Source organism: Aulostomus chinensis, chromosome 9 (assembly GCF_037954235.1).
Source record: "Aulostomus chinensis isolate RoL2024-O1b breed Wild chromosome 9, RoL_Achi_v1.0, whole genome shotgun sequence".
In the NCBI taxonomy this organism is placed as follows: domain Eukaryota; kingdom Metazoa; phylum Chordata; class Actinopteri; order Syngnathiformes; family Aulostomidae; genus Aulostomus; species Aulostomus chinensis.
Window position 1 is genome coordinate 24,242,494 of NC_141328.1, and position 22,592 is coordinate 24,265,085.

General features: G+C 43.3%; 1 protein-coding gene across 2 annotated transcripts in view; it reads right to left on the bottom strand.

Moving 5' to 3' along the window:
• Nucleotides 1-22,592, bottom strand: part of kazna (kazrin, periplakin interacting protein a) — a 173,210-nt gene that overhangs the window by 93,821 nt on the left and 56,797 nt on the right. For both annotated transcript variants that reach the window (XM_086214427.1, XM_086214428.1), the window contains exon 3: nt 19,861-20,050. In XM_086214427.1, the coding sequence (XP_086070553.1) occupies nt 19,861-20,050 (190 nt within the window). The remainder of the gene's footprint in view (nt 1-19,860; nt 20,051-22,592) is intronic.

The window sequence follows — 22,592 nt, forward strand, 5'->3', positions numbered from 1 at the left end:
AGGCAAAATATGAAAGACAAGGATGGCAAGTTAGATGTTGGAGAAAAAAAAAAATCAAAGTGAACGGAGCCGCACTGAGGGTGGTCGAGTGAATCTAATGAAAAGACCTGAGATGAAAAATGTGACATCCTCAAAGGGTGCGGTGCATCTTTGTGGTAGCAGATGCTGCAACAGACCCCTAAGAGCGTTGACCTTGGTATTGTTTACTCTAGCCAGGACTTTCAAAGAGGTTGCACCAACAACTTTACCTCAGTCTCCATGGAGACTGTGTGCTTTTGACTGGGAACTTTCCAAGCTAATTACCAGATGAGGTAGTGGGTTCCACCTCACCGCCTCGCTCTATTTGCTTCCATTCCTCTCACGGATCCATAGAAATACGAGGGGAGGAGAGAGACAGACAGAGAGAGAGGGAGAGAAAGAGAGAGAGAGAGAGAGAGAGAGAGAGAGATGCAGAGAGCGGAGCTTAAAAACAGGAGGACTAAAAAATATCACCTGAATGAAAACTGAAGTGTAAGTCACAGAAGGACTGAAGGAAAGCAAATAATAGAGAGGGGAGAAATGAGAATGTAGAGGGAGGAAAAGAGAAAGGTTAACTGACAAGGAGGATGAAGAATAAAGGCGATGTTTCTTAAATGTCATCCCATTCACAGAGCTCCAGAATGGCCGACAGAGTGCTAGTGGTCTGTTTGGCAATGGGGATGACGGTGGAGGGATGGAGTGGGACAGTGAACTGAGGGTCACATGTTCAAGGCGCTACAATTATCAACTGGACTTAGGACGCAAGGCTAATGCTTAGACGTTCAAAAAAAACCTTCCTTTTGTTAATAGATCCAGCTTAACACATCTGTTAATGACCTTTCACATCTTTCACTCTTCAGCTAGAATCAAACACACACCACACTCTCAGACACACACACACGGAATTGAAATGTGCTCCCAAATTTGCGAAAAGTAACACACTCTACGAAAGATGTGCAGCTCAGCAGATGAAAGGCTGCGGATTGGGAGGCCTTGAAAAACAGCAGCAAGATGAGGAAGACGAGATGGCGGACAGCCACTCGGACGCACACCGACCACATGAAGTGAGTCAGACTAATGGAGCAGAAAATAGGAGAATCATGAGTCTTTTATCTGTCTACTAATCACAGTCAGAACAGCAAAACAGAGGGACGATAACAGAGGGAGGAAAGAGATGAGAGTGACAGAAAGAAGGAACGCAGCAGAGCTTGAGGGTTGCTATAATCTTCATCCTTCCCAATCAAAACCAAAGACCCCCTTCGTACTGTTATCAGCACTCCTAAATACTTCCCATCATTAGCCAGCGAGCTTGTTCTCTATGGCTATCATAGTTCTCCTGGACGCCTCTCAATCTGCAATTTGGGCAGACAGCTCCATTTAGCGTGTCCAGCCTTCCAGGGCCAACATTCCTTCCCTCCTCATGCCCACCAGAGCTCTGGATTCCAGTTTAGTTTTGATCTATTTCAGGATCTCCATTGCCTCTCCTCTCATCACTTCTTCTCATCTCAGCCTCGCTCAGCAGCCGCAGCAGAATCCTAATGAGCAGAGAAATCGCACTATTCTTCTCTAAGGGCCTTTAGTGAGCATGCTGCCATGCACGTATGGTATATCTACACAGACTCTGTCACACAGACATGGAAACATCAAGCACACCTACAGCAAAAAGACAAAATTGGGGTTTTTTTTTCCTGCTATTTCTTGGAGCTGTTAATATCCTAAAGGCCTGGTGTGGTCCTGAGCAGCGGCGAGGGTGGAGGCTTTGATAGTGTGATCACGAGGCTGTGATCGCCTCGCTGCTGGATCGGAGGCACTGACCACGAGACTCTGAGACCGTCATAAAAACGCCAGCATCGACATTTAAAGCGGACCGCTATTCATTTAACCTTTACGTTGAAGTGCAACCATAAAACATATGAACGTCTCATATCAAGATGACAACCTTTTTAAACAGTGGCGATTATTATCAGATCAAGTTGAAAATTGAAAATACAAGTAGTTGAACTGAGCGCTTTGTACAGACATGACGATTGCAAAAAAAAAATAAAAAATCAAGCAACCTGGTAGCACTTAAAGTTCATGTTATATTTGCACAAACAATAACACATGAAATGTTAATTCTAAGAAATTGCTTCCAGGGCTGGACAAATAATTGTAATCGAGACGAATAAAGTTTGTTGCTGTGGGGAATTTTAAAATAATTATTGATTTGGAATCATGCAGCCCACCTCTAGAAAAGAGAACTTTTCAGCACAGTCTAGTTCTCCCGTCGTTTCTACCATAAAGTTTTGAGGGCATGAGATGTGGTAAGTCAGGTGACCGCAGAGGAAAACGCAGTTGATGACTTCTGCTTTGTGGCTGAATTGTCATTTCAGTCACTAGTTCAATCTCCTGTCAGAAACTGATTGGAAAACGCCCACATTCATTTACGATTGACTCATATCTACATCTCATTTGCCGTTTATAGCTTCTCACTGAAATATCTCCTGAGTGTGTCCCCACCCTCCCGCGTTATTGACTCAAGACATGCTGCGTCTGTGTCTGGGAGACGGATGCGCTAAGTCTGGACCGTGCTGGAGGGTATTTACACCGAACACAGCATTTTAATGATTCAAGTATAAGAGGTAACAACGTTGACGACAATCGAAGTCTCGGAGAGTCAGTGATCCACCGTAGCATCGCGGTGGGGCGCATAAACTCACAGAGGCTTTCTGGCACCCTGAGCCGCAGAGCAATATCCCAGCCTAATGTGAGTCGATGGTGTGGAGGGAGACAGACTCGGCACAAGCTTGCGTGTCACCTCTGACGAAGATCAATTGCCTATGAAGCCATAGACTTTATTCCTCCATTCCTCCTCACAGCCACCTGCTATCCACGGTCACACATCCATCCATCCACTTGAGTTAAGTATGCGATGGGAAAACACTGATTACATCACAAGCTTTAGAATTATGCGTGATGGGTCTGATTTAGGTTGTGCAAGAAGATGATGTTTGTCGCTCTAAAGGATTTTAAATGTAATAAAAGCAGCTTTGTGCCCAGACACACTCACTGCATCAACCTCTGGGATACTTTTACAATGACGGGATGTAATGACAAGGATCCAAACATGGACACATACTGAAAATTATATTCTATGCAGTTTGAAGCAAAAGTCTCTCGGAGAAAGCTTTCTTACCAAAACACAAAACATTTCCGACATATCTTTCTCAAAATAATATAGAGATTATTTTAATGAGAAACTCCACAAACGGATTTCTGTTGATTCGCACTATTTGATCAAATCCCATGGTGACACGGACCAACACAGCAGGCAAGAGATCATAAATGGCATACAAGTTTCATCAAGGCAGCACTTAGTGATAAAAACTGACTAGATATTAAGAGGACCTCTGGCACTGCTGAACAATCATCCTACATGCAAAGCTGCAGCTACGTGACGGCGTGGTTAGTGAAGGGTTTGATTTTTCTGCGCAGAGTAATTGAGTGCTGCGAGTATCTTAACTTAACAGGAACATCTTCTCAGCGCGGTGAAGCAAATCGTTTGACGACAGGAGTTACTAGATGAACAAATTCACCTCCTGCAGTTCCAATTGGTAAGATAGCAAAGAGAGAGAGAGAGAGAGAGAGAGAGAGAGACAGAGACAGACAGACAGACAGACAGACAGACAGAGAGAGAAGTCTTCACATCTTTGTCTTAAACCCAAAGCTACAGAGTACAAAACCTGCAAAAGTTGCAACACCACAGAGCTACAACTACTGGTGTGGTTGTCAGAGTGCAACTGGATCTGGAGTGAAAAACAACAACAACAACAAAAAAAAAACAACGACCCACCACCAGCCGTCATGACGTTGGAACAGCCCATGTGATTGGAGGTTGCGCGCTTCGAAATTGTCTGAAGGATATTACAAAACAGATGCAGCTGTAAAGACATCATCACCTGTCCTCTCCCCTTGTGAGGGATCCATTCATGTCATGTCAGGCGTCAGTAAACAAATTAAATCAAAGCAGTTGAGAGGAGACTGTTTCAGACAAAGTGGAGGGGGGAAAAATAATACAAAAAGAAAAACATCTTTGGCTGATGTTGCAAAATGTTTTATTCAGAAGTAAATGACCATATTAGCGATGACACAGGTGCTGTGCTAAAGTGAAATAAAGATTTAAAATGGACAGAATACTAAGATGATACTAAGATGATACATAAACAGGAACTTTTCTCATGAAATAAGAGCGAATGAACCAGTGAATCGCACTTGAATCGATCACATGGTTTATTTGGCTCAAAGCTGCAACGAGGCATTAGGTTAAGGCTATTTTATGAGGAAGTCAGCTTTTAAGTCCTCCGAAATTTGCCGTCAGACGATAGATTTTAAGGTTTTGTTAGTATGAGACTTGGCTTCAGCTTTCATTGAGTTTACCTGCACCGTCGTTGAGAGAAGAGGTGATGTTATCAGTAGTTTAATTTTGTGTGAGTGTGTGTGTGTGTGTGTGTGTGTGTGTGTGCTGTCCCGCCGTTGTGGTTCAATGGTATTTAGTTATTGTGCTGTCGACTGATCTGGGACAAAAGTAGCGCACAGAAACCATTTTGTTGTTTTCTTTCCTCTCTTTTCTATCCGTTACATTACACATGAATCTATTTAACAGCAGCATCAACTTCCTTTTCAAGGTAATGGCCTTGTAGATTTTGACAGTGAGAGGCTGTAACAGTGTGCTTTATGGCCTGTGCCAGAAATCAATTCTGTCTACACAGCCAGCCACATCAATTAATGGCCGCACAGCAACCCAACATGGATCACTCACTGCACAAAGAAAATAATCCAGTGGAGGTGTGTGTGTGTGTGTGTGTGTGTGTGTGTGTGTGTGTGTGTGTGTGTGTGTGTGTGTATTCACATGATGAGTGTGGAAGTGACGATGAATCTTAAAGAGTTGCTCAACTTTGCAATTCATCACGCATTTCTGCACTGAATCTGACCTCAGAAACTTTGAAAAATTAATTAAGTCTGTTCTTCCATTCACATTTGCTATAAAACAGTTCTCTTGGGGCATCATTTCTTTGGTACAGGATGACTTTGCTACATTGGGCAGGTGCAAAGCGTTTCATCAGTCGGTATTGTTGTAAAACAAAGTGTTCCCTTGAGTTTGGCTGAGTCAAAGATTCTGGTTGACAATGAAACATGACAAACAGAAACACTTGCGTCAAACAAGTAGCTGCTCGAAGAAATACGGCTCCCCTCTGCCACCTCCTAGCTGTCAAACCGATGTATTCTCTTTCAACAGGAGCAAGACCCAAAAGTTGTGGAGCAAGTGACACGGGTGTGAAGAGAGAACGTCGCTCTCCTTTCTCAACGTATTTTTGAACTTTGTCTGAACTCGTCTTGTTTGGATGAGAGATATCAGACAAAGCCTCTTTGCTGGAGACAGATGAAGTGTCACGACGACTTCTGGAGTGACAGAGCGTCTGGGGGCACCTGTCCCTCCACCTCCGATGAATGCAAATAGAACATATACCATATAACATATTACAGGCTTCTGATGAAGTAACAGACATTTCCATTGCTTGATGTTGAAGCCATTTTTGATGCTTTTTTTTGGGGGGGGGGGGGGGGGGTGTCTGTCTGATGTCTGCAGGTCAGGTAAGGGACAGGAAATAGTTTACTAATATTTATACAACAAGCAAGCCAGCAAATTACCGCAGCGATGCGAAAGAAATGTCTCTGAGGAGGAGAAACATCTCATTAACTTGAGCTGATAAAAGGTGCTGCACCCTCCAACTTTCACTTGGAAATACAACAAATACTTCTCAAGAACAATGATCTAAGTGCATGATTTTACATAGCAGAAATATCAGAAATGAGCACAGGTAACATTTGTCTATGTCGGTGTACATTTTTAACGCGACAATACCCAACAGCAAGCGGATTCAACCAGCCGCCATCAATAAACAAACCTGCCTGCCTGCCAATCAGAAATATTTGAAACGGCCCCCAGAAAAAAGAAGAAAAAAAAGGAATTCTCCGTATCCAGTTCACTTCAAACTGAAAATCTGAAGACATACATGAGTAATGGACATTCTTGGCTCAATAAATTCAACAGAGCGCTCAAGTGTAATGTAAACTAAAGACTCACGGCTATTTGACGGGAGCCGGATCTTGAAATGGATCAGTTTAAAAAAAAACAAAAACAAAACGCTCATCGTTCCTGTTGCTTTCCCTGGAACTCTGGTGAATAACCTTGTCGATAACTGCTGGTAATACGTGCAAGAGATGGGGAGGTGATGTAGCTCAGTGGTAAACAACGGTAAATATGGTAATGTAGCTGAAATAGAAATGACATGGCTGGTGTGATTTGTTGTTGAATTAAGTTATTTCAAGAGTGTTCACTTTTGAGTCTATGTCAAAGGAAAAAAAACTTTAAAAAATAATCATCTTTTTACACCAAAACAAAAACAAAAAACAGGAAAAGTGGTGGTGCATCTTGTAGTGTGACAGAGTAACAGTTTGGGGAGATGTCCAGCAGGCCCCGCCTCTGTATCTTATTTGTTTTCACATAATTTTAATGTACAAAAAAAATTAAAACAGTCTTTCCTGAGTCATTCATTGGTTTCTGAGTCTTGGAAAGTAGGAAAAAACATTAAAATAAAACACCTGACAAACTTTTGCACAGTATCTCTTAAGCCTATTGATATGTCATACTGAATGAGCCTCCCCTGAGACCGACACTGTCAGCCCAGAGGTCACTTGAAATCCATAAACACGTATCTGTATGTATTTAGAAAATAATGCCAGTTAAAGGAATACCTTCAGTGCATAGGAGAACATGAAATGTGGGGAGGGATCCAGTCTGTTGCATTCAGCCCTTCAGATTGTTAACAGAGACTCGAGCAGAGGGTCTTTCATCGGGTCCTTGAATACAAAAGACTCACAGACATTTGAGTCGACTCTTGTGTCGCATTTTCTCTTCCTATTGATCCGACATCTGCCTATAGCTTCCTGCTGATAAAAGATTCAATGGGCTTTAAACAGTCATGGTGACACATTGACCACTTTTTAATGACTTTGCAAGGACTTCACATGCTCGGTTTGGAGGTCAGGCGGTCCAGAGTTACGGGTCATGCGGGCTCAATGAAAGTTAAATGATGCCTTCGGATGCATCGACCCTAAACTACCATCTTAGCTTGTTGCTTGGACCAGCACTTCAGACAGTCAATGGTAGTTATTCAATTACCAATGCAGATACTGCACGTGTCTCTTACTGTATCATTTAATATCTTCTTATTTACTGTGCTGTGTCTCCACCACATAACTAACTTCACTTAACTGTGGAGTCGGTTGCAGCAATCTTCTTGCGATCAATAAAACGAAAGGGGACAGTCCAATCTTTAAACTGGATATGGCAAACAGATCTATGTTTGCAACAGGGCTAATGAGACTCAGCCTCGGTATTTGTTTTGTCCTTCCAGTGAATCATTTTGAACGATCAAAAGCTCATACAGAAGAAATCCTTACAGGACTGTAAGTCAAGTCCCAAGATTGTGAGGTGAAACCAACGGTAAGAAATGTGTAATCGGTTCAGTTTAGCGTAAATAAACAGTTTTGGTTCAGCTTGGCTTGCAGATGAAGAATACACAATAAACAGCCGGGAAATATTTGACTGAGTCACATTTGCTGCAGTGTAAAACATTTCCACTGGCAGCCTAGTATAAGTTTTCATGTCTCCACTGTGTCTGAGTGATACATCAAAAGGATTTTTATCAGTCGTAACATGGATAATTGGCTACATTAACCATTTAGAGTCAGAAAAGTCCAATAGTCTACATGCACACCTGCTGCAGTTATCACACTGTCAACACTCCTGGTGGATGACTGGCTCTGCTTATCTCATGAATAATAAAACCAACTGAGAACATTCAGTTTATGTTGACTTTGGCGCCCCCTCTGGCCAAAATCTGAAACTCTCATTCACGCCTGCATCTTGCTATGGAGGGCTTACATGCCTTGACTTACACTGAGAGTGTGAGAAAATACTGTAGTGCCCTGATGTTACATGTATTGTCATACCACAAGTGACAGCGGAGCCTCTGCAATAGCAATTTCTGTTTTAATCCAGTAAAACATCCCAAACACTGGGTTTTGGATGCACTATAAATGCTGATATTCATCTAGTTTGCTCATGTCGGTCTTAAAAGAGGCATCAGTGCTGAGTTGACAAGGCAATTTAATTAGTTCAAATGCATAAGTTGGTGCTCTTGACAGTCCCATTTACGTTATCAGGCTGTCTTCAGTGAGAGCATGACACTGTTAAGCAGGAATACTTCACCTTCTCACCTGGAATCTGCTCAGTACAACCACAGTCTCTGTAACTACAACTGGTTCTTGCTCATGGGAACATCAGCGGCGGTAAGGCAGGAGGGACAAGTGCTGCTTCCTCACTTTCCCCTGTCAGATGTATCCTGCCAGTCAGGGGATTGAGCCGACAACCTTCCGGTCACAAGCTTATTTCTCTGACCTTTAGGCCACTGCTGCCCTCTTGGGTTGTGTTTCTATTATCTCCGGTTACAGGAGCTGAAGCTCTAGAAGTCAACTCATCAGTTTTTTTTTTTTTGTCTCACTTTGTTCCCTCTAACAGCCAGCAGCAATCTGCAGCTATCAGGTTGATATCTTGTCAAGTAGCACAAACAGCAGCAAATCGATCAGGGCCTGTGTCCACAAGATGCCTTTACCGCAGTGGCAGCATATTCTCCATGCAAATCCTCTAAAGTAGAGCATTGATGGCGCTCAACATCCTAACATCTGTAGAAATGACTCTCTCTGAAAGTACGATTGAGGCCCTTAGTTAAAAGAAACTTCTGCGCTGAAATTAAAGATGATGCCGGTGATTTACAGAGATCGTGTACTACTCGGGTAGCCTAGAAGCCATACGGGGAAATCTGCATTTTATACATGATGATAGCAGCCTGACAGGGGGGAGCAGCCTCCTCGTTACAGACAGCAGCTCCACTAACAGGACCCTCTAGTGTTTGCAAGTGTTTTTAATTCTACTTCTACCTCCTCTAAAGGAAGCTGTCTTCCAAAAATAAACAAATGTTGCACAGGGGTGTGTAAAGATTCAAATTATTCAACCACAAAAATGAAGGCCTGTATGTAGAAAGTTTCAGACACTTCCATCTGGCAGCAAATGGGAAGCTCTACAAAAACCACACACCTACCACAATGTTTGCTCATTTGATGGCAAAATTGCACAATCAATTCAAGAGAGAGATTTTTTTTCATCAAAAACTGAGCCTAGAGCATCAAAATGTTTGGTGTAAATGCACAACTCTTGCCAATTCTCAATCACTCTGCCTCCAAAGTTCATGAAATTGTAGAAGTCCAGAAGGACTGTAGCAAACTGAACATTTTCTGTCCTCATAAACACACAAACACATTCTGGCACCTTGAGTTTGTGTATTTCTATTTTCTGTCTTTCTTTTTCTAATTTTTTATGTCCATTAATGGAAGTAATGCCTCCTCCCCTCCAGCATGATCCCCTTGCTGCGATGACACACACATCTGCTCTCCGCCAGTCCTCCCACCCCCTGCCCACTCCACCCACTGTGCCAGTCCTCTTCATATGTCAGCCTCACACTGGCGCTGCCTTCCTAGCCACTTCAGGCTTTATCCAATTTGTCAGGGTTAGCACACACATGGCCTAAGATGCATCCCCCCTCCCCTCCTCTCCACCACCACTACCACCAGCACCATCACCATCACCATCACACATGACCCATCCTTTTCCCCATGGTGCAGGTCTGAGTTGGGCCCATCTGTGCCAGAGGGCATCATGGTACCCGATGGCAGGGTCCACCTGCTACCACCATGACAACCAGGCTTGCCCACTCCGCCTATCCAACCACAGCAGGCACCAGCTGGCTGGACAGACTGCGAGCTGATCGATGGACAGTTGTAGGCTGAATGATTACCCACATTTGCAGCCAGACCCAGCTAACGATGAGGAGGACAAACACAGAAACAGCGTTAGTCTGCTTAGAATGCTCTTTGATGTGATCATTAGAAGAGAAAGGTAGGGGGACAACAACAGGAAGAAGTGTTTCCGTGAAAGTGCCTTTTTTCCATGTATTCATTTTGTCTGTATGTGGCTGTTAAAAGGATCTGCCGTTTCCAAACAAAGGACACAAAGCATTGGGGTGTTTGTACTCAGGGACCTTCGAGAGGAACACGTGTTAAATTTAGCTTTTTATTCACGTGAAAATAGACTTTGAAATGGGCATAACCTCGACAGCTGTTCGACAAGATAATAACACAGTAAGTGCACTCTCCTTTTAGTCACGACATGTCATGTTTACACACCCACACTTCGGCTCCCTATCCTCTTCATCGGGAGGAAGGCAAGCAATCACAACTTCCTTTTGCCATTATTTTTGCTGTTTGAGTTGTTACTATGGCTTGGCTGGCTAAGAACACTTGGACGGTTTGTTAGTGATCAAACCTAGAGTTGCATAGCAATAAGAGCGATGAGGTAATGGATTAGATCACCAACAGTGCTCTCAGCTGCGCGGTTAGTTTGAACAGCAGAGTAAACCTGAAACTGAAGCAATAATCTCAAAGGGCTGTCAGGAATTTCTACATCATCAGAGGAAGGAAACTTATATCGGTTCAACATCATCAATAAGATTTATGGGAATTCAGAGCAGCATGTCAAGAACAACAGTGTTTACGACCCTCGTCGCAGTGCTAGTTCCAGCTGTCCGCGAGCACGCTCCCACTGATACTTGTCTTTAAACACTGACTGACATCGGTGTAGCCTAAGACTCTAACATCCTTTTTCCAAGTGCAATGTAGCCATTTCAAGGCAATGTCTTACAAAAACTTGAAACCCTTTCCAGCTCCTTTGGCTGGTCCCTTTGAGCCCGTGGAAGCCGTTTGACACATGAGCAGAGGCTTTACAGAGTCACTGATCCGAGATCCCACTCTATTTGTCAGTTCCTAAACGGTTGCAGTGGGATGTGTGTGAGGAGAAATCTGATCCAGAACCAGTACATATGTCTGGAAATGCTCCAAGGCAATGCCCCAGCAGAGCTATGCGGTAATTCTATTCAGATACACCTGGGCCATAAATAGCCTCATCATATTGGGTTTCACACACAACGCGTAACCCCTAGTCAGGAACCAAAATTAACACAGTCGTAGATTGGAGGAATTCTAATTTGGATGGATGAAAAATTAAAGGGAAAAAAAACATGATTGAGTGTCCTAGCCAGGTTTTGGAACACAAAAAGCACATGGTATAGAATTAAAAAAAAAATGTCTGTGGAAAATTAGTGGTGGGATAGGTTCAATTAATCCTTCATTTTGTTGGAGAGCTAGCGAACACCCATCCATCCATCCATCCATTTTCTTCCGCTTATTCCTGTTGAGGGCTACAGGGGTCTGGAGCCTATCCCAGCGGCTTTTGGGCGAGAGGCAGGGTTCACCCTGGACAGGTCAACAGTCCATCGCAGGGTGTATATAGACATACATATATAGACAAACAACCATTCACACTCACATTCATACCTACAGTCAATTTAGAGTATCCGATCAGCCTAGTCCCCATTTGCATGTCTTTGGACTGTGGGAGGAAGCCGGAGTTCCTGGAGAAAACCCACGCAGGTACAGGGAGACCATGCAAACTCCACAAAGAAAGATCAGAGTCCGGAGCCGGGACTCGAACCCGGAACCTTCTTGCTGCAAAGTCTATCTGCCGGTGACCACAAAGGCCATAGCCACTGTTCTCATCATCTTTGTTCTCATCCAGCCTCTTCTAAATCTCTGCTTGTGTGTAGACCAACGAAATAATTGAAAGCCAGGAGCGAGACAGTGAAACTTTTGCAGCCATGCTCCAAGCAACAAAACAAGGTGTTTTCAAGAAGAAATTGGGGCAGTTTCAGCCTCTGTCGGTTATTCGTTTCTATTTTAACTCACATTATAATCGTTCCTTAACTAGACCTTACTTCAGAGTCGCTGCAATTATCTCAAATTTCAATTCAGTTGTACACATAACCATTATCAACTGGGCTTCTTGTTAATAAATGCATACATTTTCATAATGGGATGTGGGCCAAAAAAGTTATTCCTTCCAACTACACCTTTCTGCTCACTGCTGTCATTAGCTTTTTGACATTGGAGCTGCAGGAGAACGTCACGATTTTAAATAGCAACCCCTCAAAAAAAGAAAAGTAGAAGACATCAACAGTTTCATGTGTGACCTGCAGAAAAAAAGAGGTCGACATCAGTAATGCAGTATTTTCTTACCGTCAGATAAACGCGTGTATTCCTTCATAGGGACATGGGACAGGGGACAGAAATAAGCAAGACAACGACTACTTTCAAAAATGAGAGATGCAGACAGGACGTGTCAGTTTATCATTGCCGCTGCCACAGTCGATCATTTGACTGCACCTCATTGTGAATAATTGCTGACAAAATCTTTGGAAGCCCCACAGCGTACCCCCTTCTTCCCCCGTCACTTCCTTTTCCTCCAGACCCCGTCACATCACATCATTCAGAAACCACTGGGGGGCTCTGCGCTTGACGAGCACGCACTTAGCTCATCTCCTATCTCAGCCTATTAGGACCCATTCTCTGGGGCTGCAGAGCCGACCCATCTGCTTCTAGCATGCTAGAGTCCCTTCTGATGTCACTGCAGTAAATCCTGTGCTGCTTCAGTTGCTTTAATTTTCTCATTTTATTTTCTTTATGATCACTGGCTGCAATACAGTTGTGAATTCTGTACTACATTATCTGGACGAATATGTACTCTTCTGAGCTGTGAGCAAACATATATAGTATTAAAAGTAATATATAACAAAGAAACTCACCCCCCCCCCCGAGAGAAACTTCCCATCAAATTAATGAGCATTTTAATCATTGTTCACTGCAGCTACACTATCTATTACGCTGGTTTGTCACCTTCAAGGAGCTACAGAATATTCATAATCCTATCAAATGAATTACTGTGAGAAATATGACATAAACATTGCACTAAAGCAATTTTACTCCTGTTTCTCTCTGTCCGCCTCCACAGTTCTGCATGACACAGCTCGGCGTTTGCACTTCACGGCATCTGAATATGTGCAATGTCACCGATTACAGAGCACACTTGCTCATGCCATCTGCTGCTGTGCATGAGAGTGCTGTTAGCATCAGTTTTCAGGAAAGGCAGGCAGAAGGACGAAGGGCAATATCCATTTACATACCATGAGAGCCACCCTGACTTATTAAGACATACTGTGACCAACCCAAAAAAATCAAATATATGCTGCAGACCTGACAATGAAGGGCACCACATCCTCTGTTCAATTAGAGAATAAACAAGTGTGTGTGTGTTGTGTGTGTGTGTGTAAGGGTTCATTAGGGTTTTAAAGTCAAAGCAAGTGTGTCGAGGCCTGTTCATAGCTGAAAATCACTTTACAACCTCTGCTCAAGGCCACACACGCACGTACACACGCACACACACACACCCCGAATATGGTAAACATGAGCTCTTGAAACTGCAGACCGTTTTCAGTATAATTCACACAGTTGATGAATATCTGTAGATGACCTTTACGCATACGGTAACAGACTAACATCAGTCTTCATTAACATGTCTTAAAGGGAAGTGATTACTACCTTCAACCACATGTTCAAGTTTTGGCCTCATTAATTATCTTGATATGGGTCGTTCCATTTGAAATACAACCTCCAGTGGGTGGCGATTCCTTCTAAATTCAGCATTCATTACGGAAAGGAGCTAAATGACGTTTACCGAAGGCAACTGGGGGGTTCTCCATTTCAGTTGCACTTTGGAGGACTGCTTTGATGAGTAACCATCTGGTGGGTGACTCTGTCAAATAAATGTCCATAAAACGGTGCCATAAAGATGAAACCTGAAGAGTACTATCATCTTTTCCTCCCACAAGTCATTAAGTTTCTCATTGCCATACACAAAGAAGGATTCCAAAGCTATCTCCATCCACACATACAAAAAAAAAACACTAATGAGATTTGGTGCTATTTTCACAGCTTGAGGTAATTCACGACAGTCTTTTACGACTGCATTATCCTGTTGTATCTATCCTCTCTTTTTTTCCTTTCTTCCAGTCACCCAGTCGGCTTTCAACATGAAATGAGTGACAGCAGCTTTTCCCCGTCATCCAATGAATGAAAGGAAGTGTGAAAGGGTATGAAGGTAATGGCATGTTACAAAATTTCAGGGTTTCCAGACATCGTGTGAGCAGCAAAAAGACAGCAGGAAATGCAATTCATGGGAAAAACCTGTAATCTATGTGAGGACATTCCGCACTCCAGTGAATCTGCTGGGATTTTGACAGGACCACAACGTGAAAATAAAAGAAGACAACGAAGGAAATCATATTCCTGCCCTAGGGCATGATGCAGCAGGCAATAATTACATGTGCAGCGTTTCAGCATCTGGAGATGTGTTCAGAAATAGATAAGGCACTCTGTGTGAAAAAGAATGTCCTACCATATGTTTCTAATATTGTGATGCGGTCTTAGATTATTCAGAGGTTGTTTCCCTAATAGATATTTTGCCAATTAGATTTTTTTCTTAATTGAAAAGGTTTTTGAAGGGAACTTGCAGTAGGCTTAATTATTTCATTCGACAAAGTATATTTTCAGGGTTTCAATAATTATTTTAGCCGTCTACGACGCCCAAGGATACTTCAAAAAAGTAATAAAACACTAAATGCATCATATAGAATAAAAGCAGAAACAAAGATGAATTATACACAGATAAAAGAATATATTTATTCATGAAACACCATTAAAAAGCTATCTAAAGAGCTGAGCTGTGACTTAAAAGAGGCAACAGATGTGCACATACGCTGACGGAGGGCATTGCAAAGGTTAGGTCCCGTCACCCACAAAGCCCAGGGGGGAGGGGGCGGTATGGATGATTGGAGCAGTAGGGATTGGAGCTATGCAGGCCATTAGAGATTTGTAGAGAAAAGAAGTACTTTAACGGTGATATTTAACAGGGTGTCGGTGCTTAAGGGTAGGGGTGATGTGCTCCTAGGACATGAGATGTGTTTAATGTCTCAGTAAACCGAGGAGGAGAAGGCCATCGCAATCAAATCGGGATGTAATAAAGACCTGGATGAGAGTCTCTGCAACCCATCAGGAAAGAGAAGGGCGTAATCTGGAACTGTTCTTCAGCTGTTGATTTGTATTCATAAACAGCAGCGCAGTATGTGACTATCCTGATGATGTAATTGCTCGAGCTCTCCATGCGTTGACATTTGACAAAACAATCATGCTAAACACCTCCTTTTCCCTGCATCACCCTAAATGAAGACAGTAGGACATCGTGTTATGTGGCCAGTTGACATTTTCAAACTATGCTAATTCTGGCAGGTAGAGGTGGAACAGCAAGTGTGAAGGAGCTAGTGAAATCTGCATTGCTATCTATAGTCTGAGTAATTAGAGTGTAGGACAAGTAAATGACTGTAGATGAGCTCTTCTTCTTCTGCTCTGTTTTTACACCATGCGTAAGATTGCGTATAAACCATCTTTTGACAAAATATGAATTGCATAGGGTGGCGGTGCAGTGGTTAGCACTGTCACTCACAGCAAGAAGGTTCCAGGTTCCAGCCCCAGCTTGGTCATGGGATCTTTCTGTGTGGAGTCTCCATGTTCTCCCTGTTCCTGTGTGGGTTCTCTCTGGTACTCCAGCTTCCTCCCACAGTCCAAAGACAGTGGGGACGAGGCTGATTGATACTCTAAATTGACCGTAGGTGTGACTGTGAGTGTGAATGGTTGTCTGTCTCTATGTGTTGGTCCTGCCATGGACTGGTGACCTGTCCAGGATGAACCCTGCCTCTCGCCCGAAGGCTGCTGGGATAGGCTCCACCCCCCCACGACCCTTAACCGGATAAACGGTGGAAAATGGATGGATGGATGAATTGCATAGTCACTCATATCCAGCTGATGCTCTAAATTAGCATTTCCTTTTTTGGCGAGACACAACTAGAGATGGCCCTTTGGTGGTGGCCAGAGATGTAACACCAGGGAAAACAGTCTTGAGAATATACAAGTCAATACCGGAAGCAGTCTTTGAATCACCTGCTTCTCACAGGTACAAGCAGAAATGTGCAACCTGGTGCAGATGAACTGCTGTACTTCTAACTGTGCTGGTGTTGAGTTCTGACACCATTTTCATTCCAATTCAAGCCTGCTTTCATTAATGTCATTTAATATCTAATGTCAATGGCTAAAGACGGTTTTAGAAAACACGACCTAGCTGTAGTCTCAGTAGTGCTGTGCAGAGCTCTTCTCCTCATTACTGATGTATACAGACCATAAATCCTCAGTGCAAAAGATATAATTCCAAAACTCAGTCTTCATCTTATGAATAACCGTTCTCCTTGAAGAGTCATCCATTTTTGTATTTTTAATTACAGGAGTAAAATTTTGAGTGTTCCACTCGAATCCTCACACTAACATCATAACCAACCTAAAGTGGGCTTCAGACAGAGACGTATGTCCTTGTTCAGGCAGTAATGTAGCCAATAATCTTTTGATTGTGTGCCTTTCAACGTTGAAATTGTACAAACGCTGCGACAGTACTACACACTTGGCATCTATACCAAGTAATATCAAAGCAGCAAATATGAGCCCAGAAATGACTGTTGTCAGCTGCTTGCACTTGTGTGTGAAGACTTGGCACCAAAAATGATGGCTGAAAGGACAGAATCAGCATAGTTTACACATTTTTGCACTGTAAGCTGGAGGTGAGATGGCAATAAAGTTTATTGTTGGTGTACAATGGGGTTAGTGCTAACTGCTAACAACCTCTGCTCAGCTCATTCTTACTTGCTATTGCAGCTTTCTTCTCAATATCCCATCGCTGCTCATTTCACACGGGGGTTACAATTATCAAACCTGTATGATTTGTCCTCAACTCTTCCGGTTTGGTTAGTCACTTGTTGGGAGGAGTAAATCAGACCCAAGAGTGGACCGATCATCCTCTGGTGAGAGGCTAGCTTTAGCTAAATTGCTATCTATGACTTCAAGGATAGATGAGTCATTAAATCCAAAAGGACCGACCTTTTCTCATAATCTTTGAAAGCTGCAGAAATAAACACAATCACCACCTCCTGGGTGATGGGCAGAATACAATCAGCTACATAATACATCCACAACTCCCATTAATAGCCGCTTCAGTTTATTTTCAGTCTAATACCTAAAAGTGAGCTCTGGAGAGTGCAGAGGAATACGAGAGCGAAATAAAAAGTGTTGGAACAATACATTCAGGGAATATGAGACGTGAACCCAGATATTCAAACACGACAGCATGAAGTACTGATGAGTTTGGGCACCAGTCTAACATGAATAAACCCCTTAAGATAAAGCACCTCACTTCCAAGAGGGGCTGTGACTGTGAATATTCAGAGAATACAATAAAAAATAAAACAATCCAGCACAAATCCAACATTGCCCTTGCCTGAATTAGCCAACAATTATTAGGTGGCTACTTTAACTCCTCCTTTTTATCCATAAACCAATGATGAATAGCAATTTAATCATTTTGAAAACTAGTAAGTTGAATTGCGATGGTACACATCAAGTCACGTTGTTGCTACATTCTCTTGTACCAGCGATGCAGCTTTAATTTACATGAAAAAAAAAACAATATAGCGCAGTTCTCCTAAGTTCCACAAGTTTCAAAAGGGAACAATGACAATTTCTCTTTGTTCAGGAATCTTAGGAAAGAAAAAGCCACTGTCTTTATTTATACAATGATTTCATTGTGTGTGTGTGTGTGTGTGTGTGTGTGTGTTCGAGAGATAGCATTATATTTGTTTAGTTACAACATTAATACAAACTTTAGACACTGGATGTGGCTTTCAATCATGTATAATGTCGTCCATGTGAGGTTATAGCATCGTAGCACATGAACAGGTGTGAGCAGGTCGTTTTGTCCCCAATACTTCAAAAAACAATGTTAACGTTTGTGTGTGGATTGTGAGAATTCCTTCCACAGAAAGAAACTAAAGACATGAATAAATGGAAGTACTTTGTATGGATGAATGTATCATGCAAATGCAAACCCCCCAGGCAGTAAAAATGCAATTAAGGTAGGCCAGCCTGCTAGCAAGGTTACTGCTGCTTCTGCTGGCAGTGAAGTGCCAGGTAGGACCTGCTACTCAGCTTCCCACAGGACTCCCACTACGCTAGCTGCGCAATGAACCATCGACCCTTAGCACACACCTCCTTTCCCAACACAGCCACTGGTGATAAATTACCTAATCCCCCTTGTCCCCAGCTGTTTCTATTATACACCCTGAGCTTGTAAAGAACAGCTCGAAGGAGAGAAATGGGATGTGGGGCAAAAAAAAAAAATCCTCATTGATTCAACGGCAGTGGGAAGATACGTAGGCCAAACAAACGAAGGAAGCATCTGAATCAAAGGGATAAGTGTGTATGATGTTAGAAAGAAGCACTCAGAAGCACTTCACACGATCATATCTGAATAAATCCATCCACACTGAGATCCACAGATAGGCGTCAAGTGTATTTCTTTTTCAGAAATATTGTCAGAACGAGCCAAGCAAAACGTCTTTTCTCTGCTGACTGTGATGTTAATGTGGTATTTATATGAGATGTGTGAATAGTCTCTCCAGATGAATGTGATTCTGAACATGAGCACATCGCAGGCGTCGTTTCATCTGAAGCAGCTACGAGGGACAATGACATCAGTGCTCAAACGCTCTCAGAGGAATGCTTGTCGTCACACACTCACACACAGAGCTATGGAAACAGCGGGGGGGGGGGGTTGTGAGTGTGTATGAGAGTTAAAGGGATATAGCAAGACACACACACACACACACACACACACACACAAGCAGGGAGAGAGAACTGGAAAACAAAAGAGAGAGGGACAGTCAGATGAAAACAATGCTGACACATGAGCAAACGCTTCTTGCTCAGGTGGCGTGTTTTCACCTCCATGGGAGCAGGACAGAGGGTGAGCGAAGGACTACATCACTCTGTGTCACTGTAAAGGGAAAGTTAGCTAAAAGCTTGTAAATGTGAGAGAGGAAATGCTGTGCACCTTTTACTGAGCTTTCAAGTGTCACAGAGATGTGAGTGTTGCCAAAGATGGAACGTATATCTGACAGCTAACTGCTATGGAAACAGCAGGAGTGTGGAAGTGTGTTTGTACCTGAGGGGGTTATGGGAACGCACACATGCTTACAGCCACCCATGCATGCACGTCTGTTGACTCAATATATGGTAAACTGCTTATCAGTAGCTAGAAAAGGGGACAGTGCTGTGCGCGCACACATGCACACACACACACACACACACACACAAGAGAGCATTCTACAGTCTGGGCAGCCATTCAACAGCTCTCGGTAACAGTAACCCACGGCAACCCTAAAACCAGCCCCCTCTCTCCCTTCCTCCTCAAGAGATAGAGATCCGTTGCCCAGTTAAGGGTGAAGTGCATGAACTGGCAAGCCAGAGTGCCAAAGAGAGAAAAGAGGTTGTAACTTTACCCAGTCTGCCCTAAGCAAAGAGCAGCACTACCCCCCCCCCCCCCAAAGTTCACAAGTTTATTTATTCAACACGAGAGGGGAATTGTGGGAGAAGTGAACATGGACACAAGCCAGCAGAAACCCCTCACTTCCTTTTGTTCAACTCATTCACACACCCACTATCAGATGAACACTTATTCCCATGGATACAGCTTTTTCTCAGGAACACATGTGCACTGAAGCACACGCTGCAAGACTCTACACATCAGCTCTAGCAGCACACTTCTCTGCGTTTGTTACTTCTTGGCACTTCCTCACTTACCGTTGTGGTTGTGTTGGAGGGTCTCAAGCATGCTGGCAGAGGAGTCAGCTGCCCCCAGCTCAGTCAGTCTGCGGCTGGTGGCGCTCAGCTCGGAACGCAGGTTGGTCACCTCCTGGCTGGCCGACTGAATGGCCCCATCTATGCGCTGAGCCAACTGCTTGTTGTCATCCATCATTTTCAGGATTTTTGCCTGAGGAGGAGAGGGGAATCCGCAAAAGGTGTCATGCTGACAAGTTGAGCATTTCCAGTAGGTGAAGGTGTCCCCAAATAAATCCCTATTTCCTTTCTTTGCTTTTTCTTCTGCTTTTTCTTCTTCCCTTTCAGTGAGACAGCCAAGTTAAATCCTCAAAGCAGTTTGTCCTTTCCCTTAAAGAGAGGCATCCGGCTCAGGGGAAATGTATCTGCTGGCGGGAGATGGTGTATGTGTGGTGTGAGTGTGTCAGTGTTGGAGCATGCTTGTCTGTGTGTGTGTCTCAGAGAGTTCTGTAAGAGCATGAGTGTGTGTGTGTGTGTGTGTGTGCGCATGTGTGTGTGTGTGTGTGTGTGCGTGTGTTAGAGAGCCAGAACTGCCCCTGTGAAATGTGCTCCCCGCAGCTGACTGTTGAAAGGACACAGAGCATTGAGAGATGACAGGCACCTTTTTAAATGGACTGTACCATTTGCTGAGAAAGACGGGGGGGTGGGGGGGTTGAGCTAGACCATACAAGCACATGCAAGTCCTCAGCACAGCTGTTTTCAAGAGATATTGCTACAAGGGTTTGGGATTTAGTGTACTGACACACAACAAATTCCACTAAGACTGTGAAAACTGATTTAAGAGAAGCTTTGCCTCTTCCTCTCTGTGAGTACATGTACCCTCCGTGCGCTCACGGTCAAAGGGAAGGAAATCATTAGTTTGACAAAGAAGCAGTTGTGAGGAGAAAACAATCCTAGTTATACAAACAAAGCTTTCATCACAGTATCACGCTGAGGTACTCCTGCAGTACAAATGTCTCTTGTAATTGCTACTCCATTCTTTGGCTTAATCAAACTGGTGAAAGAAGGGTTGTATTTGTCCAGGCCTTTAAATGTCCACTGGATGCATTAAAACTGAATTGTGAGAACCATAAACTCCACTGGTGTTGAAGTGATTATTTGGTGTATCAATTAGTCATTTGACAGAAATATTTGCTGCTTTTCTTCAATTTATATACTTGAAAATTAGCAAAGAGTCTGAAGAGAGAAAAATGTTAAGGGAAAAACACACACATGAAAATTATAGCTGTAATATCAATTTTGGGGCAGCTCTTTTTATTTTTGATTGTCAGTCATCAGGTGGCATGGTGGTGCAGTGGTCAGCACTGTCTCCTCACAGCAAGAAGGTTCCGGGTTTGAGTTCCGGCTCAGGCATGGGATCTTTCTGTGTGAGTCTGCATGTTCTCCCTGTGCCTGTGTGGGTTCTCTCTGGTACTCCAGCTTCTTCCCACCGTCCAAAGACATGCAATTGGGGACTAGGCTGATTGGATACTCTAAACTGACAATAGCTATGAATGTGAGTGTGAGTGGTTGTCTGTCTATATGTGTTGGTCCTGCGACCTGTCCAGGGTGAACCTGCCTCTCACTCGTAGCCGCTGGGATAGGCTCCAGCCCCCCCACGACCCTTAGCAGGAATAAGTGGAAGACGATGGATGGATGGATGGATGGATGGATGTCAGTCATCAGGCTAAGTAGCGACTGAAAGCCACGCGCTTCTCTGCCCCTCTTATATTCAATCAGAACTTTGGCCACCACCAACTGTGTATATTCGTTGTACTTTTCTCTATTGTTTGTAGAGGAGTAAAAGGCTACCAACACTGTCACCTGTTTACTAGCAGATGGCTAATGTCTCAAAGGCAACATGAATGCAAGCATCTCTTCTCTCTCCTTTGCAGCACAACAGTTCACCCGTTGAATATATCTGGAGTCTAATTGTCAAATATTTTGGACATTTTGGACACTGAAATGTGGGACTGACGTGCCAGCAGGCACAGAGAAACTTGGATATTTGTGTTTCAGAATGGCAGGTATCACCTTTAATTTTGATCCAGTGACATTGTTAGACAACGATTGCTTAACACATCCAACAGAATCATTCGTTATCATTGCTTCTCTCCACCTGGTGAATTTAAATCCAGTATTTACTTCTCAGTTGACTCCTGAGAGAAGTATTAGCCTCATTAGCAGCAAAAGGCTCCACTGTGTTCAGCAGCTAGCATAGTCGCTAACTTTGGCTGTTTGGTGCAGAGCAGGGTAACGAGGTGCCTTTATGACTGGACCATACAGTTCTTTGAGCTCACTTGGTTTTACGGCCCACAACTGTCTCCGTTAATTCTTATTATCCGATGCAGAAGCCGACAGATTTTTTTTCAGTGAAAACTCCTTTTTGGCAAGTTAGTCATGAGCTTTAGGACACTATGAAGCTTTTAGCTGCTGAAGAGCCTGATCTTTAAGGGATGGTGGAGTCGCTTGTGAGCTACAGAATCCCAACACATGAATGGAGCACTGTGCCTACCAGATGAGTAAACAAGCAACCGTGCAAATAAATCATTTGTCAGTGTTTACAGCTTGCTGAGTTGCCTTATTTGGGCAGTTATTAATGCAGGCCGAAAGCATTACTTCACCCAAATAGTCTCATTTGCCATTCAACTGCTCACACAACTAAGTTTATAACAAGAAGAAGCTGATATCCAATTCAGCTTTATTGTGCTAACACA